This window comes from Anarhichas minor, unplaced genomic scaffold (assembly GCF_050575085.1).
Source record: "Anarhichas minor isolate MPS153535 unplaced genomic scaffold, ASM5057508v1 ptg000065l, whole genome shotgun sequence".
NCBI classification, from domain to species: Eukaryota; Metazoa; Chordata; class Actinopteri; order Perciformes; family Anarhichadidae; genus Anarhichas; species Anarhichas minor.
The window spans coordinates 591,217-615,504 of NW_027466511.1; the positions used below are offsets into that span (position 1 = coordinate 591,217).

At 40.7% G+C, this 24,288-nt stretch overlaps 2 protein-coding genes across 4 annotated transcripts in view; both read right to left on the reverse strand.

Moving 5' to 3' along the window:
- The window catches only part of LOC142934014 (transcription factor COE3-like), a 44,014-nt gene extending 35,783 nt beyond the window's left edge, over positions 1-8,231 (reverse strand). Inside the window, exons 1-6 of the mRNA XM_076078358.1 lie at positions 7,566-8,231; positions 5,583-5,739; positions 5,078-5,141; positions 4,731-4,786; positions 3,803-3,876; positions 1,272-1,340 (exon numbers count right to left, since the gene is read on the reverse strand). Of these exons, the coding sequence (XP_075934473.1) occupies positions 1,272-1,340; positions 3,803-3,876; positions 4,731-4,786; positions 5,078-5,141; positions 5,583-5,739; positions 7,566-7,687 (542 nt within the window). The 5' untranslated portion in view covers positions 7,688-8,231. The remainder of the gene's footprint in view (positions 1-1,271; positions 1,341-3,802; positions 3,877-4,730; positions 4,787-5,077; positions 5,142-5,582; positions 5,740-7,565) is intronic.
- A 9,808-nt stretch (positions 8,232-18,039) lies between these two features.
- LOC142934000 (protein phosphatase 1 regulatory subunit 3C-B-like) lies at positions 18,040-23,530 on the reverse strand. Of its 3 annotated transcripts, XM_076078341.1 has the most exons (5): positions 23,242-23,529; positions 21,929-22,261; positions 20,920-21,344; positions 20,455-20,546; positions 18,040-20,250 (listed from the first exon to the last, which is right to left on the reverse strand). In XM_076078341.1, the coding sequence occupies exons 2-5, from the start codon at positions 21,982-21,984 to the stop codon at positions 19,966-19,968; spliced, it is 858 nt and encodes a 285-aa protein (XP_075934456.1). In that variant the 5' UTR covers positions 21,985-22,261; positions 23,242-23,529; the 3' UTR covers positions 18,040-19,965. The 3 variants fall into 3 exon arrangements, with proteins under 3 accessions (XP_075934456.1, XP_075934454.1, XP_075934455.1); XM_076078339.1 differs by having other exon boundaries at positions 18,040-20,546; XM_076078340.1 differs by lacking the exon at positions 21,929-22,261 and having other exon boundaries at positions 18,040-20,546; positions 23,242-23,530.
- Between the last annotated feature and the right edge of the window lie 758 nt (positions 23,531-24,288).

Genomic DNA, 24,288 nt, shown 5'->3' on the forward strand with positions numbered 1-24,288 from the left:
ACCCCTCCTCAGTTTCAGAGAGAGAGAGGGAGAAAGAGAGAGGGAGAGAGAGAGAGAGAGAGAGAGCGAGGGGGGGGGGGAATAAATAATCCATGGGGGAACGAGAGAAGAGGAGGGGAGGTGAAAAGAGGAGAGGAGTGCGTGTGATTCCTCATGGGGGAACAGAGAGGAGGGGAGAAGGAGGGGGAGGAGGCAGAGTAAAATAGGAGATGAGAGGAGGAGGAGGAGGGGGAGGAGCAGTTAGACTCAGGATTATTGTTCCTTGTTGCCTTTTTTACACGAAGCTGCTGTCAGCGTTTATCACAACTCCTCTATGTGAGCTCCTTTTCACCTCCTGCTCTATGTGAGCTCCTTTTCATCTCCTTTAGCAGCTCAACTCCTCTATGTGAGCTCCTTTTCTCCTCCTCTGAGCTCCTTTTCACCTCCTCCTCTATGTGAGCTCCTTTTCACCTCCTCTATGTGAGCTCCTTTTCACCTCCTCCTCTATCTGAGCTCCTTTTCATCTCCTTTAGCAGCTCAACTCCTCTATGTGAGCTCCTTTTCACCTCCTCCTCTATCTGAGCTCCTTTTCACCTCCTCCTCTATGTGAGCTCCTTTTCATCTCCTTTAGCAGCTCAACTCCTCTATCTGAGCTCCTTTTCACCTCCTCCTCTATGTGAGCTCCTTTTCACCTCCTCCAGTCTTTTATAAAGCTTCTCACTTCACCTCAGATTTCATGTAAAATGAACAGGAGGAGGACAGAAATGACTCAAAGAGCATCGGAGCAAAGAATGAATCACTTCAACTACTTTTACTTTTGTACAAACGTCTCCTGTTTGTTTGAGTCTTTGTACCACTTCAGTTACTCTGAGCGTAAAGCTGCGGTGTGTGTGTGTGAGCATGTGTGTGTGTGTGAGCGTGTGTGTGTGTGTGTGTGAACGTCAGTGTGTGTGTGTGAGCGTGTGTGTGTGTGTGTGAGCGTGTGTGTGTGTGTGAGCGTGTGTGTGTGTGTGAGCGTGTGTGTGTGTGTGTGAGCATGTGTGTGTGAGCGTGTGTGTGTGTGAGCGTGTGTGTGTGTGTGAGCGTGTGTGTGTGTGAGCGTCGGTGTGTGTGTGTCAGTGTGTGTGTCAGTGTGAGTGTGTGAGTGAGTGTGTGTTACCTCGCTCCACACCAGCATGGTGCCGAAGACGGCCTGTAGGCCGTCAAAGAAGTTGTCTCCGATCAGAATGACGGTCGCTCTGCCTGTCGTGTGTGTGTGTGTGTGTGTGTGTGTTTGTAGTGCGTGTGTCTACCTGTCAATGATCACGGGGTCTGACGGAGTCTCGTTTCTGTTTCCACAGCTCTTCTTATCACAGCAGCGACTGACACAAAGACAGAATAATAATAACTGGTTTAATCATTTCTGTTTGTCACAAACAAGATTCAATGTTTCCTTTTGTTGAGGTACCGCAGGTACCGTAGCTACCACAGGTACCACAGGTACCACAGGTACTACAGGTACTGTAGGTACCGCAGGTACTGTAGGTACTGTAGCTACCGCAGGTACTACAGGTACTGTAGGTACCGCGCCACAGGTACTGTAGCTACCGTAGGTACCACAGGTACTACAGGTACTGTAGCTACCACAGGTACTACAGGTACTGTAGGTACTACAGGTATTACAGGTACTGTAGCTACCACAGGTACTACAGGTACTGTAGGTACCACAGGTACCGTAGCTACCGCAGGTACCACAGGTACCACAGGTACTACAGGTACTGTAGGTACCGCAGGTACTGTAGGTACTGTAGCTACCGCAGGTACTACAGGTACTGTAGGTACCGCGCCACAGGTACTGTAGCTACCGTAGGTACCACAGGTACTACAGGTACTGTAGGTACTACAGGTATTACAGGTACTGTAGGTACCACCGGTACTACAGGTACTGTAGGTACCGCACCACAGGTACTGTATCTCCAACCTCGCCTTCCTGTCCAAAGTGTTAGAGAAGGTAGTTGCTTCTCAACTTCAGGACCACCTCAAACACAACAACTTGTTTGAAACATTTCAGTCAGGATTTCGTTCAGCCCACAGCACTGAAACAGCTTTGCTCAGGGTGACGAATGACCTGTTGATGACAGCCGATGCAGGATCACCCTCACTCCTCATCCTCCTGGACCTGACTGCTGCATTTGACACAGTGGATCATACGATCCTCCTAGAGCGCCTCCACACCACCATTGGACTATCAGACTCTGCACTCAAGTGGTTTCAGTCCTACCTTTCAGGCAGAACTGAATATGTCTCACTGGGAAGATGCAAGTCCAGACTGCTCCCCGTCTCCTGTGGTGTTCCGCAAGGGTCGGTCCTCGGCCCCATCCTCTTCATTATTTACATGCTCCCCCTCGGTCGTGTCATCAGCAGACATAGGATGTCTTTCCACTGTTATGCCGACGATACACAGCTCTACATCAAAACTGCCCCAAGCCCCTCTGCAGCCATGTCATGTCTCACTGCCTGTCTTGGGGAGATAAAGGCGTGGATGAGCAACAACTTTCTCCAGTTAAACAGTAGCAAAACCGAAGCCCTCCTTGTTGGCACTCCACACCAGGTTCAGCCATCCTCCATAACTCATCTCACCTTCGACGGTCAGGTCATCCCCCTCTCCTCCACAGTCACTAATCTGGGAGTTAGGTTTGACCCTTACCTGACCTTTAATGACCATATAAAACATCTGTGCAAAACCTTGTTTTATCATCTCAAAAACATCTCCAAACTCCGCCCCACTTTAACCCTGTCAGATGCAGAGAAGCTCGTCCACGCCTTTATCTCCTCAAGACTGGACTACTGTAACTCACTCTTCACTGGGATCACTGCCAAGCACATCCAGAAGCTCCAATACATCCAAAACAGCGCTGCCAGGATCCTGATGAGAGTCCGGAAGTATGAGCACATAACACCCATTCTGCACTCACTACACTGGCTCCCTGTCTCATTCCGGATTGACTACAAAGTCCTACTACTCACACATAAATGCATAAATGGACACGCACATCCCTACCTACAAGACCTCATCACACCCCAAATCTCCACCCGCACCCTCAGATCATCAAACAGCTCGCTCCTCCAGGTCCCCAACACCAAGCTCCGCACCATGGGCGACCGGGCCTTTGGCTCGGCAGCTCCACGCCTATGGAACAGTCTCCCTGACCACCTAAGGGCAACACAGACACTGGTCTCTTTTAAAACTGGCCTAAAAACCTTTCTATTCAGGAAGGCGTTTCTGACCTAAATCACTGTCCGTTATTTCTTTTGTGTTTCTGTTCATTCACTGTTTTTTTTTTATGCTTACTAGTTATTTTATTATAGTTTGTTTTAACTATGTTTTAACTATGTTTTTTACTATGTACTGGCTCTGTGGCTTTTTAATGAAAAGTGCGTTATAAATAAAATGCATTATTATTATTGTTACTGTAGCTACCGTAGGTCCTACAGTAGACCTAGTCGGACAGGTTGGAGATCTTCATGAAATGATCCGTTGGTCTTTTTGCAGGTCTCAGGTCTGGTTGCTAGTTCTTGGGTCTCTGTGAACCGGTTCTGACCGTCTTCCAGTCTCACATTCTTGACTGAACTCTGGACTACTTGCTCAAGGACTAAGAGTCTCAGTAGGTCGGCAATGGTCAGACCTGGTCTTCGGGTGTACGTGGACCAGGTTGAGGTGTGACAGGGCAGAGTGGTACCAGGTTTAACAGATTTGAGGGCCAGGTGTGACGGTGTAATCACGGTGGACTCACACTTCAGGAGGTCCGAGTACAGGTTCAGGAGCAGAGGGAGAAGGTCTTACCTGCACATGATCTCATGAGTCAGCAGGACACGGCACATCTCTGGATTCTTATCCTGTCCTTCATAGATGATGGCCTGAAACACACACACACACACACACACACACACACACACACACACACACACACACACACACACACACACACACACACACACACACACACACACACACACACACACACACGTTAGCCTGGGTTAGCTAGTTAGCATGTGATCCTTTGAACGATGTTAATCTGTCTGAAACAGCTGGAACCAAACTCATCAAACAACGTTTAAACTCATCGAAGGACTCATTCGATTAAATGATTCAACTGCTGCTGGTTTCAATTAGTGACAAGAGAGAGAGAGAGAGAGAGAGAGAGAGAGAGACAGAGAGAGAGCAAGAGAGAGAGAGACAGAGAGGGACAGAGAGAGAGACAGAGACAGACAGAGAGAGAGAGGGACAGAGAGAGAGAGAGAGAGAGAGAGAGAGAGAGAGAGAGAGAGAAAGAGACAGACAGAGACAGAGAGAGACAGAGAGGGACAGAGAGAGAGAGAGAGAGAGAGAGAGACAGAGAGAGAGCAAGAGAGAGAGAGACAGAGAGGGACAGAGAGAGAGACAGAGACAGACAGAGAGAGAGAGAGACAGAGAGGGACAGAGAGAGAGAGAGAGAGAGACAGAGACAGACAGAGACAGAGAGAGACAGAGAGGGACAGAGAGAGAGAGAGAGAGAGAGAGAGAGCGAGAGAGAGAGAAAGAGAGAGAGACAGGTGTGTAGACACAGTTAACACACAGGTGTGTGTTCTGTCAGTTCTTCTGATCTTCCCTCTGACATCATGACTTTGCTACGCTCTGATTGGCCAGGAGAGGAGAGACGTGAACGTTTCAATGTTAACTAACGATGTTCTTTCTTTACGTTTGTCTTCGGTTCACTTCTTTAGTGTCTCACCTGTTTGGTCATGGAGTCGATCAGCCGTACGTAGAGATCCTGCTCCGTCCTCACGCCTGAACACACAAACACATACTTATTACTGTCGTTATTGTTATCAATAATATTATTAACATTATTATTATTATTGTTATTAACATTAATATTGTTACTATCATCATTTACATTATTATTAACATTATTATAATTGTTATTAACATTTTCTTATTATTATCATTTAGATTTGTTTACATATATTTCATCATCATCAGATTAAAAGTGGATTTTCACACATCAGAAGAACAACTAACGCGTTCATTAACACAACCTATAGGGGCGGAGCTGTGCAGTAAAACAAGCGTACCCACCGTTACTGAAGAGCAGCTGCAGTTTGTAATGAATCCCGTTGTTGGTTTTCTCTCCACTCGGCTCCTGAACACAAAATATAATAATCATATTTAGAAATCAAAGACTCCTCTGGGTGTGTTTGGATTTTTCACCCTGATGGTTTCTAACTCAGCTCCACCCGAGTGTGAAGGTGCGTTTGGTTTGATGCTATCCCGACGTCTGTCACCGCTCAGACCCGTAAACTTGAGCTCAGGGGTGCGTTTGTTTTCTACTCCGGCTTCTCCCCAACTTCCTCTACCAACTCTGCACCAGCATGAAGAAGGAAGCGGTTCGATGCATTGGATTTATTAAGGTTAAGGTTAATCTGCAGGGGTGGAGTTAAGCAGGCTGTATCGTGTGTGTGTGTGTGTTTGAGTTGTGAGTCAGTTTCTCCCTCACACGGACTTGTTTATTTGTCTGACCGTTCAGAGTGTGTCGGTGGTGACCTTACAGTGCATTTGGTTCGTGTCCCGGCTCCTCCCTTACCTTGTCTTTCTCCACAAAGTCGACGTAGGTCGTGCGTTCGATCTCCACCGGTTGACCTTGCCGGTCGTACAGCGCCAACACGAAGTGGAAGAAGTTGGACTTCCTCAGGTTGGACGGAGGCTGCTTCTCAAAGTGAGCGCGGGCTAACCCCACCCCGCTGAGGACGGACACAAACAGCACGGTGAGACACGATATCCAACACACCCGCGTGTTTCCTGAATACATGAAGTTTCATGAAGAAGTGACGACTTTTATCAGACTGAAGAACTCAATAAATTGTGAAATTGATCTTTAAATATTTCATTTTTCCTCCAAATTCAAACAAAGACATCAGTAAATCATTTCATATAACACGTTAATATTATTATTAAAACTCACATCAGAGTTATTTAGTTGGTGGTGACTTTGACTCCGCCCACACCTCAATGAAGACTCATTTTAAAATGTATGAAACATTTGATGAAGATGTGAAGATGATCGGTGGAGTTAAAACAGATCACCGTTAACCCCGTGTGACCTGAAGCAGCATCGCACCGGGGGTTAAATCAAACGCTCCTCAGAAGAGAAGACATCAAACATGTTGATAGTGAATCACTTTGTGACACGTTGAAATAATGATAATAACTATAATAATAATAAAAATAATTCTTCTTGTTATTACAATCAAGTGTTTGACAAAGTGAAGAGATAAATGATCTCCACGTTGGATGAGAGAGAAATTAAGATTTGAATTAAAGTAAATATTCAGAGCTTCAGGCTTTAACAACATGTTCATATAAATATTCATCATAAAGAAGTCAAACTTTGACCCGACTGAAACGATTTCCATCAATTTAATACGACGAGTCGGATTTTTTAATTCTGAGGAATTTTAATAAAAAGAGAGAAGAAGAAAAATCAGGGAAGCTGAAACACAAAATATTAAATCTATGAAATCAAGATAATAAATAAAAGAATCAGCGGATACACGTTCACAAGATCACAGGGTATTCTATTATATATACAATACTCTGATGAATATATATATATGTATATATATATATTCATCAGTAATCTGAGAAATAAACAGATAATCTTAAAGATTGATTTCTTTATTGTTCACAAGAATAAAAAGAACAAAAGTCTGAACGGTTTCATCCCGATACGAGCAGAGATGAATCATTGCTTTTATATCTAAGCATCGTATAATTATTCATATTTTTAGATTCATATTGGCTCAGAAAACACATTTGATTCATTTATGTATATAATTTAAAGAACTTTGAAATTAATTTCACTATGAAGCAGAATTTGACTTTTATATTTAACCAATGCTGTCAAACTATTTCATCAGAACTATAATGTTTCAAATAAGACTAATATTAGTATATTTACAGTTAATAATCAAGTTCTAACCGATGAACATCTGCAGGATGTGAAAGTTTTTATGTTATTATATATTATTAATAAAACATGGATTTTACTCTTTACCTCAAGTATACTTAATTATATATATACACACATACATATATATACATATATATATATATATATATATACATTTATATTTACATCTGTAAGTATAATACTCAACTAATTGTATATATTTCACATCTATAAATATAGATTTATATCTATAAATACCTTTCCATGTGTAGACTGTGATATATAACGTAGTAATAAAGATGAAGGTTTATTATCTATAAATGTTCACATTGATGAAACATTCTTCTGTTTCTCTTTTGTGTCTCAGCTCAACATTAATAAAAAGATTTGATCCGTTCATAAATGTTCACTTTCTTCTTCTGATTAATGAGAGAAAAAAGGTTTTCCAATCAAACAAAAAATGACTTTTGATCAAAACATTTCTAATAAAAACATTTTTCATTTTCTGTTAGATGTAAAAATAGAAGATGAATTTATGATCTAAACGTTGCTGCCGACTGTCCGCCGGGACTACAGCTCCCACAATCCCTCTCGGGCGTTAGAGAGCGGCCGCTTTACCTCTGAGCCGCCGTGTTGGCGTCCACGACGCCGGTCGAATGCATCCAGGAGCGAACGGCCAGCGGCTCTTCCTTCATGCCGGCCGTGGCCCCGCGGGGAAGGTTCTCCTGGATCCCGAACATCTCCGGGGCCCCGAGGGTCCGAGACTGCACAACCACGAAGAAGAAGAAGAAGAAGAACGGACAGGAAACAGAAAAGTCCAGCAGAAAACAAAAAGCAGATGTTCAGAGACTCAGAGTCCAAAACCGCTGACGAGCCGTTTTACTCTTATATCGGGTTCGATTGTTACTTATCCAACTTTTCCTCCGTTTTACATTTCATCCAACTTTTTACTCTGCGACTAACATTTCTCTTTTTTAAAGATACTTTTTTAAATTCTTGGCCGGCGTATTGAAACCCGGTTTAAAGGAAAGGAAGGAGGAGGAGGAGGAGGAGGAGGAGGAGGAGGAGGAGGAAGAAAAAATAAAAATAAAATCCTCAGAGGACAAAAAACGAGAAGAACAGAGTCGAGTCTGGACGGAGAATCGAGCGCAAGCTAAGTGTCTTTTTTTTCTTTTCCCCAAAGAGAGGAGGAGAGAGGAGGAGACAGGAGCGATGATGGAGGGATGAGGAGTGGAGGAGAAACTCTCAGCCCTGCGGCCCCACAGGACTGGACGCCAAAACCCAAAAACCCCACGGGTCTTCCTCTGAGCTGCTGACGGCATCACAGCCAGGGGCGGAGCCTGACCATTTAAGGACAGGAAGGTGAGAGAGGGTGTGTGTGAGAGTGTGAGTGTGTGAGGAGAAAGAGAGAGAGAGAGAGGAGAGGAGAGGAGAGGAGAGGAGAGGAGGGGTGTTTCAACCGACCAACCAGAGACAGAGAATGAACTCTCTGTCTGTCTGTCTGTCTCTCTCTCTCTCTCTCTCTCTCTATATATATATATATATATATATATATATATATATATATATATATATATATATATATAAAAGAGTCTCTTCAGACTCTGAACTGGTTCCAGTTCTGGTGTGGTCGGTTCTGGTCTCTCTTAAAGGTACAGTACATGCTGGTGGGAGGCCGGTGAGGGATTCGTGGCGCTCTGTCAAACATGAAAGATGAAAATATTATTTTTTTATGAAATGAACCGAATAGAGAAAGTTAATGATTTTTACATTTTATCTTTGTTTTCTTTGATGTTTTTATTATTATTATTTTTATATTATTCATTAATGTGACTGACAGACAGGAAGTGAGACAGGTTTTTCAGAGTAACCGCGCTCCTGTGTTCTGGGAGCGAAGGCCTCCGAGGACCGAGTCCAGAACGAGGAGAGGAGAGAGGAGAGAGGAGAGGAAGAATGAAGAGAGAGGAGAGGAGAGAACGAGAGGAGAGAGGAAAGTAAGAATGAAGAGAGGAGAGGAGAGAAAGAGAGGAGAGAGGAGAGGAGAGAACGAGAGGAGAGGAAGAATGAAGAGAGAGGAGAGGAGAGAAAGAGAGGAGAGAGGAGAGGTAGAATGAAGAGAGAGGAGAGGTAGAATGAGGAGAGAGGAGAGGTAGAATGAAGAGAGAGGAGAGAGGAGAGGTAGAATGAAGAGAGAGGAGAGAGGAGAGGTAGAATGAGGAGAGAGGAGAGGTAGAATGAAGAGAGAGAGAGTAGATAATGAGAGGAGAGAGGAAGAGGAAGAGAAGCTTCATGTGTTTAGAGAATAAACTACACAAGCAGGAAGAAGAGAGGAAGACTCATTTTGTTTCAGTAAAAAATTCAAACTGAAAAGAAAATGAAAAAGATGACAAATGGAAAAAAGAAAAGGAGAAGAAGAACACAAGGAGGAGAAGGAGAACACAAGTAGGAGAAGAAGAACACAAGGAGGAGAAGAAGAACACAAGGAGAAGAAGAAGAAGAGAAGAAGAGGACGAAAATAAGAGGAGGAGGAGCGTCTCCTCCTGGATGAAGATGTGGTGGGTGAACGTCCTTCAGACTTTTTTATTCTCATTTTCATTTAAAAAAAAATTTAAAAATCACTTTTAAAGCTGCAGAAACTAAAAGTAGAGATCAATAAAAACCTGATCAATACGCCGACAATAATAATAATATAATAATAATAATAATCATATTAATATAATAATAATATCAATAATCATTATTTTATTAATCACTCTGCTCCTTTTTCTCTAATAAAAAGCTGATAATTCAATTTAAATGGACGAATAAATGAGCTGTCTGAAGGAGGACGTGTGATGTAAAGTGCTGGAGGGGGAGGGGTAGTGGGGGGGGGGCAGTGAGGAGGAGGAGCAGGAGGAGTATGAGGAGGAGGAGGAGCAGGAGGAGGATGAGGAGCAGGAGGAGGAGGAGAATGAGGAGGAGGAGGAGGAGCAGGAGGAGGAGCAGCAGGAGGAGGAGGAAGAGGAGGAGGAGCAGCAGGAGGAGGAGGAAGAGGAGGAGGAGCAGCAGGAGGAGGAGGAGGAAACGGCAATCTGGTTTCCAAATGAGGGTTCGTTCTTATGGGACAAAGACATTTTATTATTATTTATTTTATTTCCCTTTATTCTCATTTATTTTGTTAACGTTGATTTGTTGTTCATTTATATATACCTAAATATAAAAATACATCTGTGCTTCATAATGTTTATTGTAAACATTAATACATTTACATGATGAAAAATGAGTTTTAAAATCAACTCATTCATCTTCATGTTTATGAGAAAAGAACCAAACGTTAGAATCAAAACGTGTTAAAAACTAATAATATAAATATAATAATATAAAATACTATAAACAAATAAATAACATTATTATTAATATAATAACATAAAAGACGAAAAAGAAAAGTGTAAATAGTTTGTATGTGGATTCTTCTGCTCTTTGATCTCATTTACATGAAGACAAAGTGAGTTACGCTCAGAAGTCCATCGATCAACGTGACGTTTTATTTTACATGTGAATGTAGATTTATTTTATATTATTCTCTATAACTGGTTTGACTTTTGTCCTCTGTGGCCGTAGAACACTCGCTCTCTCTGTTTGGGAGAAGAAGAAGAATAAGAAGGAGAAGAAGAAGAGAAGAAGAAATACATTAAATTCACCTTAAAACATTTAATATAAATCTGAATCTGTTTCGTTTCATCTTTTCTTTTTATGCTTTTTGTTTCCGTATTTTTATTGACATAATTTGAAATTGTACATTAGAAAATAAAAGGTTAAATAAATCAATGTAACATTTTATTTCTGTTTTAATTAATGACTGAATTTAAATTCTGAACCTGTAAATTAACGAAAGCGTCTAATTATTATAAATATTTAAAAACAAATGAACAAACATTTTAATTGAATTTGAGATTCTTTCTGCAGTTTTTAATCAGATTAACAGACGAGTCTCAGCGCAGCAGAGAGAGAGCGTGTGTGTGTGAGTGTGTGTCTTTTAGACCCTCCTCGTCTTTATTGTGTGTGAAGTGTTTCCTTTTGCATGTGTGTGTGACGGTGCAAGCGCTCGACACACACACATACACACACACACACACACATTTGCATTTAAATAGCGATATCAACCGGCGTTCGTACGGCTCACCGGCGGGTTTCCCAGATGTCACGGCAAAGTCAGATGGGCCAGCTGTCTCACACACACACACACACACACACACACACACACACACACACAGCTGACTCGGTAAAAACATTCATTGAGTCACATTAAACTACATTCAGTGAGTGTGTGATTCAACAGAAGGAGAAACAGGAATCAAACCTGATCTCAAACAGGAGTCTGGTTCTAAACTGATTTAATGTAATTTAAAACTAAATACACAACCTGACCCACATCACCATGACATCACCATGATATCATCATGACAGCTCAGCTCAGGTGGAAACATCGGAACCAAACTGGTAACAACCACTAAACTGAACCAGCTGAAGTCGTCACATCCAATGTCGGAATTAGTGTCGGAATCTTACATTACATTTTTACATTATAGTCATTTAGCAGACCCTTTTATCCAAGGCGATTTACAATTCAGATTCTATCACGTTCATACAGGCACAGCTACGGGAGCAATTCTAGCATCGGAATCTAGCGTCGGAATCTAGCGTCGGAATCTAGCGTCGGAATCTAGCATCAGACTCTAAAGTCGGACTCTAGCGGCGGACTCTAGCGTCAGCATCTAGCGTCGGACTCTAGCGTCGGACTCTAGCGTCGGACTCTAGCGGCGGAATTACATTACATTATTACATTATAGTCATTTAGCAGATCCTTTTATCCAAGGCGATTTACAATTCAGATTCTATCACGTTCATACAGGCACAGCTACGGAAGCAATTCTAGCATCGTAATCTTGAGTCGGACTCTAGCGTCGGAATCTAGCGTCGGAATCTAGCGTCGAAATCTCTACTGTTGGAATCTCTACCGTCGGAATCCAGCGTCGGAATCTACCGGCAGACTTCACTGCAGGTACTCAGACAGAAAGAGGAAAAACAGGCGAGAAGCCAGAAAACTGAAAAGAAAATGAAGGAAACAAAGCGGTCGACCTTCAACAGAAAAACACTTTCACATTCTGTGTGTGTGTGTGTGTGTGTGTGAAGGGATTTCCAGTCGTCCCAGTTCAGGGAATTCCCTTCATCCCAGCAGAGAGACGGGCGAGCGAGGAGAGAGCGACACCAAGAGGAAACAGAGAATCAGCTGATCAGTGATTCATGAAACTTGATAATTAATCATTATGTTTGTAAATTATTTTTTATATACGAGTATATCATTTATAATAATCTGAATAAAAAGCTGTTAACTATTTGTTTACAATGATGACAACATAAGAGTCTCGTTATTAACACAGAATAATAACACAGATCGAACCTTTAAAAGGAAAATAAACGGAAGAACAACAATCATAATTCATAGTGAGTCCATTTAAAACAATGCATTCATAGAAACACATTAACATTCACACAGAATATCAGGACAGTGAACACATCACACAGAGCAACAGGACAGTGAACACATCACACAGAGCAACAGACCAACAGGACATTGAACACATCACACAGACCAACAGGACAGTGAACACATCGCACAGAGCAACGGGACAGTGAACACATCACACAGAGCAACAGGACAGTGAACACATCACACAGAGCAACAGACCAACAGGACATTGAACACATCACACAGAGCAACAGACCAACAGGTCATTGAACACATCACACAGAGCAACAGACCAACAGGACATTGAACACATCACACAGAGCAACAGACCAACAGGATATTGAACACATCACACAGAGCAACAGGACAGTGAACACATCACACAGAGCAACAGACCAACAGGACATTGAACACATCACACAGAGCAACGGGACAGTGAACACATCGCACAGAGCAACGGGACATTGAACACATCACACAGAGCAACAGGACAGTGAACACATCACACAGAGCAACAGGACATTGAACACATCACACAGAGCAACAGACCAACAGGACAGTGAACACATCACACAGAGCAAAGGGACAGTGAACACATCACACAGAGCAACGGGACATTGACACATCACACAGAGCAACAGGACATTGAACACATCACACAGAGCAACAGACCAACAGGACAGTCAACACATCACAGAGAGCAATAGGACAGTGAACACATCACACAGAGCAACAGGACATTGAACACATCACACAGAGCAACAGACCAACAGGACATTGAACACATCACACAGAGCAATAGGACAATGAACACATCACACAGAGCAACAGGACATGAACACATCACACAGAGCAACAGACCAACAGGACAGTCAACACATCACAGAGAGCAACAGGACAGTGAACACATCACAGAGAGCAACAGAACAGTGGCATCATTAAACATGTGAAGGACCAAATTAATTAACTAAATAAATAATTAATGACTGATGTCAGCTGATATCAACGAAAAGGAATGATTATGTCATCAGTCACATGACTCTAGTCAGCTGATCTTCCTGCTGGTTCTCTGTCACATGACCTTCATTCAAACATTCAGCTCTTTAATTGGCCATAATTGAAGCTGACGTGTCTTTAATTAATTAATGGAGGAGGATAATGAATTCAGGTCTGACTGATGGCTCCAGATGTTCACACCTGTCCTCCATCTTTCTCCTCTCCATCTCTCCTCTTCATGGCTCCTCTCCATCTCTCCTCTTCATGGCTCCTCTTCATGGCTCTTCTTCATGGCTCCTCTTCATGGCTCCTCTTCATATATATATATATATATATATATATATATATATATATATATATATATATATATATATATATATATATATATATATATATATATATATATATATATATATATATATATATATTAGTGCTGGGCAAGTTAACGCATTATTATCGCGTTAACGCATTAATTAATTAACGCCAACAATTATTTTATCGCGCGTTAACGCATTTTTTAAATTTTTTTTATTATTGAAAGACAAGAGACAATACATATACATAACAACAAGAGGATGACAAGAACAGTGGGATAAAAGCCAGCAAACATCCTATAGTCAGTTGTGTGTGTGTGTGTGTGGGGGTGTGGGGGTGTGTGTGTGTGTGTGTGTGTGTGTGTGTGTATGTCCTTGAGCCTTTTGAGATGGGAAAAAATAATAATAATAATAATAATAATTTAAAAAACAACAACAAAAAAACAACAACAAAAAAACAACAACAAAAAAACAGGTATGTATTTTTAATTTATTATTATTATTATTATACTCATGTTTATCGTTTTGTATTGGAGATATGATGTCCCTTCAGGGTTGCTGTAGAGAAAAGGCGACTTCCGCTTCTGGTCCAGGGGGGCAGAAATAAAGAGAGAAGCTGCACCAGCTGTTGCTCTCCCTGGAGACTACTGGACATCACTGCAGTAAAGTCAGCAGACACTCAGATCTCCGTGGTCAACTCAGCAGACACTTACATGTTAGTGCTCCTATATGCTGACATTCACGGTAAACGCATTTAAACGGCACAGATCGGGAGCGAGCGAAGGACTTTGAAAGTTAGCGGAAAGATTAACGTGAGACAACATCCGGTTTCTTCAGACGAACATCCGGTTTTCAGAATAAGATGCCAACAAAGTATGAATTATATTCACATTAAGTATAAAACATGCTACCTGCATCTCGTGAACCAAATGTTATTGCCCTTTTGTTCATATAGCAGTACTTTTAAAATAAAAGTGCGCAATACACTACTTTTGAATTCATTATTGAACTTTGCCATAACAATGCGATTAATCGCAATTAATCGCAAAAAATCCATGCGATTAATCGCGATTAAATATTTTAATTGTTGCCCAGCACTAGTATGTATATATATGTATATATATATGTGTATATATATATATATATATATATATATATATATATATATATATATATATATATATACAAAGTATATATACATTTATAAATATATATACATACATATATATATATATATATACACCTATATGTTTATAAATATTTATACACACCCACAAATTACATCTGATCATCAGAGGAAAACTGATAAATACATAAATAAACACAATGAATAAATGAGTTCACAGCAGAAAGAGATAATAGAAAATGAAATAGATAAAATATGGAAACATTTAAAAAGATTTATGAAATAATTGATGAAGTAAAATAAAAGCAACATTTGAATCAAAGAGCGAACAAAGAGACAAAGTGTTCCATGAAGCTTTGCCTCCACCTAGTGGACGAAGTGAAGACGACACGCAGAGAAACATCAATGAAACACTTGTTTAATCAATGATCAACGAGGACGACCGCTTCATTCAAAATACACAAAAGCTATGTCAATACACTCGTTCAATAATAATAACTATTATCATTATAATTATTATTATAATGATAATAGTTAAGACAGACCTTGAGAATGAAAACAATTAGCTTAAATGAGTTTCTTTGTATGTGTGTGTGTGTATGTGTGTGTGTGTTGTGTGTGTCTGTGTGTGTGGTTGTGTCCTCTCCCAGTCTTACATAACTCTATTATCCCTTTGTCGTCCGTCTACCTTCATGTGTGTAATTGATTATGATCTCATGTACATAGAAGTACATTGATTTTAGATTCATCAAATCAATGTCATCGAACTGATAACTGATCAAAACGTCCTGTTAAACTCGACTACGGACAGCTGATGTTTCTTTTAGTCAGCTGATCTGCAGCAACATGATGTCATTTTAATGTTTTAATCTTCTTGTGAGTGTGTGTGTGTGTGTGTGTGTTGGTTCTGTGTTATATAACTATGTTATAACTATTCTCTGATCTTATTCTCTATCTTATATGTCATCTATATCTAGAACCTTCTATATCATCTATATCTAGAACCTTATATGTCATCTATATCTAGAACCTTCTATACCATCTATATCTAGAACCTTATATGTCATCTATATCTAGAACCTTCTATATCATCTATATCTAGAACCTTATATGTCATCTATATCTAGAACCTTCTATATCATCTATTTCTAGAACATTTTACGTCATGCTATTCACAGGTCAGTGGACCAATAAAATCAATTCTTGATGAAAACTGCATTTGACCTGAATTCTGGAAAACCTGGAGACCAAACCAGACCTGGATCAAAGGGATTTCTTTAGCTGAGGAGTTGCAGGAAGTAGAACCCTTAAACTTGTATTCAGTAAGTGTCCACCGTGTCGCGTTGCCTTCACAGACATACGGTCCTTTGTTATAGTTAGAAGTTAGCGTGACTCCGACAGATCCATGAACAAGGTCATGGTTGACCCTCTACACCTCTACAGGTCTGGTATCCAGCCTGGCTCACAAATATTCCTTAACACTGTGTTCAGTCTTATAAATACATTAAAGATATACTGTAATGTGCAACAATTTCCTAAAAAGACCTCTTAGACCTCTCAGTCCTCTCAGATCTCTCAGACTTCTCGGACCCGACAGACCGAGGACCGTCTACAGCAGGATGAAGCTGCTTTGGGCAGCTTCCTGCAGGTTTGTGAGGTTTAGATGTTTATTTGTGCTTCAGAACGTAACGTTGTGAAACAATAAGTAAATAATCTTTTATTCTTCTGAATCCTCTCTCGACATTCACTCTCTAGCTCACTTGACCACCACTGATCTCTCTCTCTCTCTCTCCCTCCCCCACCCCATATTTTCAATGCTGTGTTTACGGACACATCCTATCTTCAAACATCAACATCACATCACTCTGGAGACATCTGATTGGGGTGCGGGGTTACAGCGGCTAAAGGAGGAAACTGCTGGTGCTCGAATCAGTACAGCGAAACAAGAACTTATTGGTTCCAGGTGGACCACTTAAGTCCAAGACCAGTCCAGACAGGGTCTGAGTCAAGATGAAATCAAGGACATCATATTAACAACAAAACAAAGTTTGAGTCTGAGTGAAAACCCCCACAAAGAAACATCCAATCAAAAACAACTAAAAGATGAGTTTGGCCAATGCTGAAGCTCAGAGGACAATATAAAGTGAAGTGCTGCTGATAGTGGTCGGTATAGTTTCTGCTTCATGTCACATTGAGACAGGATTTAACTCTAAATCCAGTCAATACATAACAGATGAACATGAACTTGAACTGCATTTTCACTCTCCTGCTGTATGAATTAGAAGTCTTCAGGGGTACAAATATAATTTCTACCAAAACCCAAAACAACCCCAAAAGTACTTTTCAGGTTGGGAAGAATCCAAATGTCCCTGCTCTGGACTGGACTGAGCCCTCGTGGACTTGATTTTTCGTTCCATTAGAGTCATCACAAAAAGTCATAGATGTGCTTTAAAGGTATTAAATGCACAATGAGACGAGACTTCAGACCTCAATCGAGGCCATGGATCCGACTAAAGCTGGGATCTTCACCCAGGACTCTGTCTGTGAGTAATAGGAAGTCCAAACAGTTGGATTCAGCCCGTTTAAGTTTTAGAGTTGGATGTTAAAGATCCCTCAACTGACTCAAAGTTTAACTGAACCTGAAGGCAGTGAGGCTTACCACACAAACAGGATTCAACAGTGAAAACAACCTTAACCCAAAGACTGAAGAAGAGTTTATATCACTTAGTTCACAGCAGTAATCTGTACCGTTAAATTTTTCTCTTTTCAAAGTACAGATGCACTGATACTGATAACGGTCCGATACTGACTCAGAGAGCTGGATCAGGTCCTGTGACAATAGGCTGATCTGGTATCACATGCCTTTATTTTAATCAATAACTATTCAGTACTTCACACTGTATCTCGGCATGTATTTGTTACATTCTGTTTTACAAAGATAAATATCTATAGATATATATATATCTATATATCTATAGATATACAGTTGTGTGAAAAAGTGTTTGCCCCCTTCCTGATTTCTTATTTTTTTGCATGTTTGTCACACTTAAATGTTTCAGATCATCAAACAAATTTAAATATTAGACAAAGATAACACAAGTAAACACAAAATGCAGTTTTTAAATGAAGGTTTTTATTATTAAGGAAAAAACAAAATCCAAACCTACATGGCCCTGTGTGAAAAAGTGATTGCCCCCCCCCCCCCTGTTAAAACATAAATTAACTGTGGTTTATCACATCTTTGGAAAGCTGAGTTCAATTTCTCTAGCCACACCCAGGCCTGATTACTGCCACACCTGTTCGCAATCAAGAAATCACTTAAATAGGACCTGCCTGACAAAGTGAGGTAGACCAAAAGATCCTCAAAAGCTAGACATCATGCTGCGATCCAAAGAAATTCAGGAACAAATGAGAAACAAAGTAATTGAGATCTATCAGTCTGGAAAAGGTTACAAAGCCATTTCTAAAGCTTTGGGACTCCAGCGAACCACAGTGAGAGCCATTATCCACAAATGGCGAAAACATGGAACAGTGGTGAACCTTCCCAGGAGTGGCCGGCCGACCAAAATTACCCCAAGAGCGCAGCGACGACTCATCCAAGAGGTCACAAAAGACCCCAGAACAACATCCAAAGAACTGCAGGCCTCACTTGCCTCAATTAAGGTCAGTGTTCATGACCCCACCATAAGAAAGAGACTGAGCAAAAATGGCCTGCATGGCAGAGTTCCAAGACGAAAACCACTGCTGAGCAAAAAGAACATAAAGGCTCGTCTCAGTTTTGCCAGAAAACATCTTGATGATCCCCAAGACTTTTGGGAAAATACTCTGTGGACTGACGAGACAAAAGTTGAACTTTTTGGAAGGTGTATGTCCCATTACATCTGGCGTAAAAGTAACACGGCATTTCAGAAAAGGAACATCATACCAACAGTAAAATATGGTGGTGGTAGTGTGATGGTCTGGGGCTGTTTTGCTGCTTCAGGACCTGGAAGACTTGCTGTGGTAAATGGAACCATGAATTCTGCTGTCTACCAAAAAATCCTGAAGGAGAATGTCCGGCCATCTGTTCGTGACCTCAAGCTGAAGCGCACTTGGGTTCTGCAGCAGGACAATGATCCAAAACACACCAGCAAGTCCACCTCTAAACAAATGAAGACTTTGGAATCACTTTTTCACACAGGGCCATGTAGGTTTGGATTTTTTTCCCCCTTAATAATAAAAACCTTCATTTAAAAACTGCATTTTGTGTTTACTTGTGTTATCTTTGTCTAATATTTAAATTAGTTTGATGATCTGAAACATTTAAGTGTGACAAACATGCAAAAAAATAAGAAATCAGGAAGGGGGCAAACACTTTTTCACACAACTGTATATAGATATATACTGCATTAAAACTCCTGTGTGGAGCCATATGGAGCCTGATGCTGTGACGTTGTACAAATGATACTGAAGCCTTGTGTTTTTTTTTGAAACACTGGTAATACCTTGAACCCCCATGGGTCTTTGGTGGGTTTTAAGAAAGCACTGACCCTTTTGAAAACTGCTTTTACAAAGCTCTTATGACTCCTGATTCTCTTGGAATATCTCTGAGCTACTCAGTTCACTCTTGCATATTTGAAAATGTGGCACCTTGAAAACTCTTGAATTCTTAGGATGCTTTTACAAAGCACATTTGCAAGGTTTTCAAGATTTCCCACGAGGCCATGGCAGGTGTCCAGCTGAATTGTGGCTGAGTTCCAGCAAAGGAGGACCAGATGTGTACCTGGTCTGGATCTTATTGGGCAGCTGGATTCCAGGAAACCTAGATGAGCCGGATCTAAGTCACTGCTGGGCTGACAGTTTGAATACCTGAATTGTCCTTTCAATCCGTCTTAAAGTTGTCTTTTATAAAGGCTCATGCATGTTAGTGCAGCTACAGAGGCTCTAGTGAAGCAATGATCTGTAGTGTATCTTACAAACACGTCTAGATATAAGGAGGTGTTCCAGTGCTCATGTGAGGGTCCTGTGAATCTCTTACATTTTGGGAATAAGATCTCAGTGGGTGCAAAATAAAAAACCTGACCTGTGGTGGTCTCACCAGTAGGGGGCGCTGGTCTCCACATGACCCACGCTTTGCCATTTAGGGAAGTTTCCTGCTGATGTCCTGGGACTTCCTAAGGGATCAAACTCCATGGACTCATCCTTGTCTCCGCCGTGGTCGCTCCAGATCTCCAGCCTGGCGGTATTCTCCGTGCTCTGGGTCGAGCTGCTTTTTGGGTCCACCAGCCGGTAGTTGTTCCCATGGTTGTTGTCCCAGAAGGTGTGGTCTTGAGTTTGGTACTGGATGCAGAACTCCACTCTGTTGGAGGGCTCGAGGACCTCCGGTATCGAGACAGAGAAGGAGAAAGTATCGGTGTCTGGGCAGCCATAGACATTGTTCAGGTACAGACAAGAAATGTCCAGGAAGGAACGCCACGAGTCAAAAGTGATCCGGACTGAGACAGACTTGTCAAAGCAGAGGTTTCGGACCTGAACAGTCCCTGAGAGCAGACGCTCCTGGACAGAACAGGTTTCCAGACAAACCTGCTGAGCTTTGAGCCGGTTCCTCAAGTCCAAATAGTCTGCAGCTGGCTGGGTGAAGTCTAGAACCAGGCCCGAACCACAATCTGCAGCATCTGGAAGAGGAACATTTATTTTTGTGGGTTTTAACTTAATTCTACTCGTTTACATTGTTAAGATATATTTATGTCTTTTATATAAATGTATATTTCTTCTTCTTCCATAGAAAAGTGCTGCATAAATAAAAAGATTATTTTCATCACTGTTTAATCTGCAGATTATTTTCTCAACAGCGATTAGTTGTCTACAAAATGTCAGCAAATATTGAAAAGTGATAATCTCAAAACACCAGAGGTCATGCTTTTAACAAACAACACTATTACTGTTAAAGAACAGATCAGTTCACGACAGAATAAGAAAGAGAAATGTTCTGGAACAAATCAAAATGATTGATTGTTTCTTGTTGTGTATCAACGGTTAGCTGCTCACCTTTGTTGTCTCCCAGGTGCGGTCCGGTGGCAGCGCCCTCTACCTCTATCAGGTGGAACTGCAGCTCGGTCAGTATGTCGTCCTCGGCCTCGTTGAAGACGTGGATGGCGGTGAGCGCCAGACCTCGAGAGTCTGCAAACACCACGCTCTTCTTCTTCTTCCTCCTCATCCATGCCGGGCAAACGACCTCTGTGGCGGCTAACGTTGAGGTTGGAGTAGCAACGTTCCTGAAGGACAGACAGGAACGCAGCGCTTCACAGCGCTTCATCAGAGATGATGATGATGATGATGATGAACAGCAGTGGTCATAGTTACTGAGGAAGGAGCGCAGAGGAGGAGAGCTGGACAGGTAGATCCTCACGGCCATGTCAACGGGCATGATGGGAGATGGACCCCCGGGGTGATGGTTGAGGATGTGGAGAACCCTGACGAGAGACAGAGAACAGGGTTCTACTTGTTCTAACCAAACTGATCTGAGATCTGCATCAGGAAGTGAGACTATTTATCAGGTTCACTCTTAACTAACCCAACTAAACTCAACAAACTTAAGTTTACTAAACACCAGACTCTACTAAACTAAACTCAACAAACTTAAGTTTACTAAACACCAGACTCTACTAAACTAAACTCAACAAACTTAGGCTTACTAAACACCAGACTCTACTAAACTAAACTTAACAAACTTAAGTTTACTAAACACCAGACTCAACTAAACTAAACTCAACAAACAAGTGTACCAAAGACTCAACTCAATGAACTTAAGTTTACTAAACACTAGACTCTACTAAACTGAACTCAACAAACTTAAGTTTACTAAACACCAGACTCTACTAAACTAAACTCAACAAACTTAAGTTTACTAAACACCAGACTCAACTAAACTAAACTCAACAAACAAGTGTACCAAAAACTCAACTCAATGAACTTAAGTTTACTAAATACTAGACTCAACTCAACTAACTTAACTAACTGGTGTAACAGTACATAAAATTCATGGTTCGGTACGTACCTCGGAGTCACGATTCTGTACTTTTCGGTACAATAGGTAAAAAAGAAAACCAGCATGTGCGGTATCGGCCCTTTAACCTACTGGTTAGTATAAAAAACTGACTCATGTCATTTCAATCAACGGACCTCAAAGTCACGTTTGCACCCCGTCTCCCCCTAAACGGCGGCGTTTTAAGACTGCTGTCTCAGCATTAGAGTCTCCGAGCCCCACATGGGTTAAACTAAACTAAACTAAACTTCATGACCAACATGGACGAGGGCTCTGCTGGTCTTGTGACTCTTGAAGGACTCAAAGGACATTTCTCCGTTCTCAGCAGAGATGGGCGGCTTAGCGCTGCAACACATTTAAATAAAGACATTCATTCTTAAGGATTCTGTTATTGTTGGTGTTATTTGTTGTTGAATAAAAACAACATTCAAAAAGGTTAGGTGTTTTTATGCATGCTTGTAATCCAGAGGGGTTAAAGAAAACAAAAACTACCCAATGAACAGAATAGTGGCATTTTCATTATAACTTCAGTCCATCTTAGACATCCCCACCAGATGCTCAAGGAGCTGTTTATTATTGTTATTCAGACATTTCTTATCCTTTCCGGTTCTTCTCAGACAAAAGGTTTAGTGCTACAGCTGTCTGTCTGTACAGCATAGGCCTCTGTTCTCTTACTGTGCTTTTCTATGTCATGTATTCTATGTAATGTTCTCTCTTATCGACCCTGAGTCTGAAATCAGAGTTTGATTCATTGATACGTTATTTGTCATATTTTATGTTATATTTGATCTATTTATATAATTGTATATGTTATATTTCATCCCTTTATTTTATTTGATATGTTATATTTTATTCTTACATTTTTTATTTCTGCACTATTTTATGTTTGTGACTCTCATATTTCTGTTCAAACATATTTAATGACCATATTTCATATTTAATGTGGGAGCTTCTCTGTAATTGTTTTGCATATGACAATAAATATGACAACAAGATCTACAATAGTATAGTATAGTGAAGTAAAGTATAGCAATGTATTATATTGTACATAGTAAAGTTAGAATTATATACAAGAAAATATAATACATATATTGTCAGGTGTTTCCTGCTCTTATTGCAGTTTTTACTTCAAACACATTTAGTACTTTTCACATATTTATCATATTTCAGGATTAAATATATAATAATGATAATAACAACAACAACAACAACAACAATAATAATAATAATAATAACAATAATAACAATAAAGCCGATAGAGGGCTTCAGTGAGTAGAACTCAGTAGAATGAAGCTTCTGTGGCGCAGTTTCAGAGCAGACTGTACCTGGTGCAGCTCATTGGAAAGTTTCTCTCAGTGGAGTCCAGCAGAGTCCAGCAGAATCCAGTAGAGTCCAGTAGAGTCCATCAGAGTCCCACACGAACCGCTTTCTGTTTCTATTCTTTTCTTTATTTAAATTATTTTCCTTCTATTTTTCAGCCATTTTAGGAGGAGAAGCCGCTGCAGGTCCTCGCGCTGCGACACGCCTCCAAACAGAGGAGGCAGCCAATCAGCGCTCTGAACCGCCAGCTGCTCACTCTCTCAGCCAATCAAAAAAAAGACAAGCGGTCCATCGCCAACGTAACGGATCTAAGAGTGGTTTAGAGCCCTGACTCCGGACTGACAGGCAGAATATTATACATTATAAATGTTCAGCAACAGAGTAGAACATTAAAGAAACTAAAAGATAAACAGTTAGAGTTCAATAAAGTAATTTTATGTGTCAATACTTGTAATAACTAATGTAGCGGCGTTCCGTCTGTGTTGTTCATTATTAAGCCACAAATAAGCTGCAGACACGGTGACTTCATTTTCTTACGCGAATGACAAGAGATCATTTAACTCTTTTCCTTTTATCTTTATTATTTACTCAGCAAAGCGTTAACTAAATACACAACTAATATACTCTGTCACACGGTAGAACAACGATATGCTCTCGTGCTTAATGCAGCTCTTTGTTTTGCATCTGCTGCCGTCATGACGTCAGGGAGCGTCAATCATTAACATAAACGCCTTTCAATATATTTTACATTTCTTAGTTCCTGCACAATGAGCATAATTCAGAAGTTAAATGATTAATATTAGCGAAATTCAATTAACTAATATATACACTTGTGGCTCTTACAACTATAATTTATTTTTATTTATATATTTTTTATTTATATTTATAGAATCTGACATCACAAATTAGGTATGAAAGCTTTTCCGTCAAAGCTTCTCATGTTAACAGAAACATGTTGACAGGTCACATAATCATCATGAACAGCAAGTATTAACCTCCCAAAGTCACAATTATAGTTTCCAAAGAGCTTCAGAACCAATCGTTACATTTTC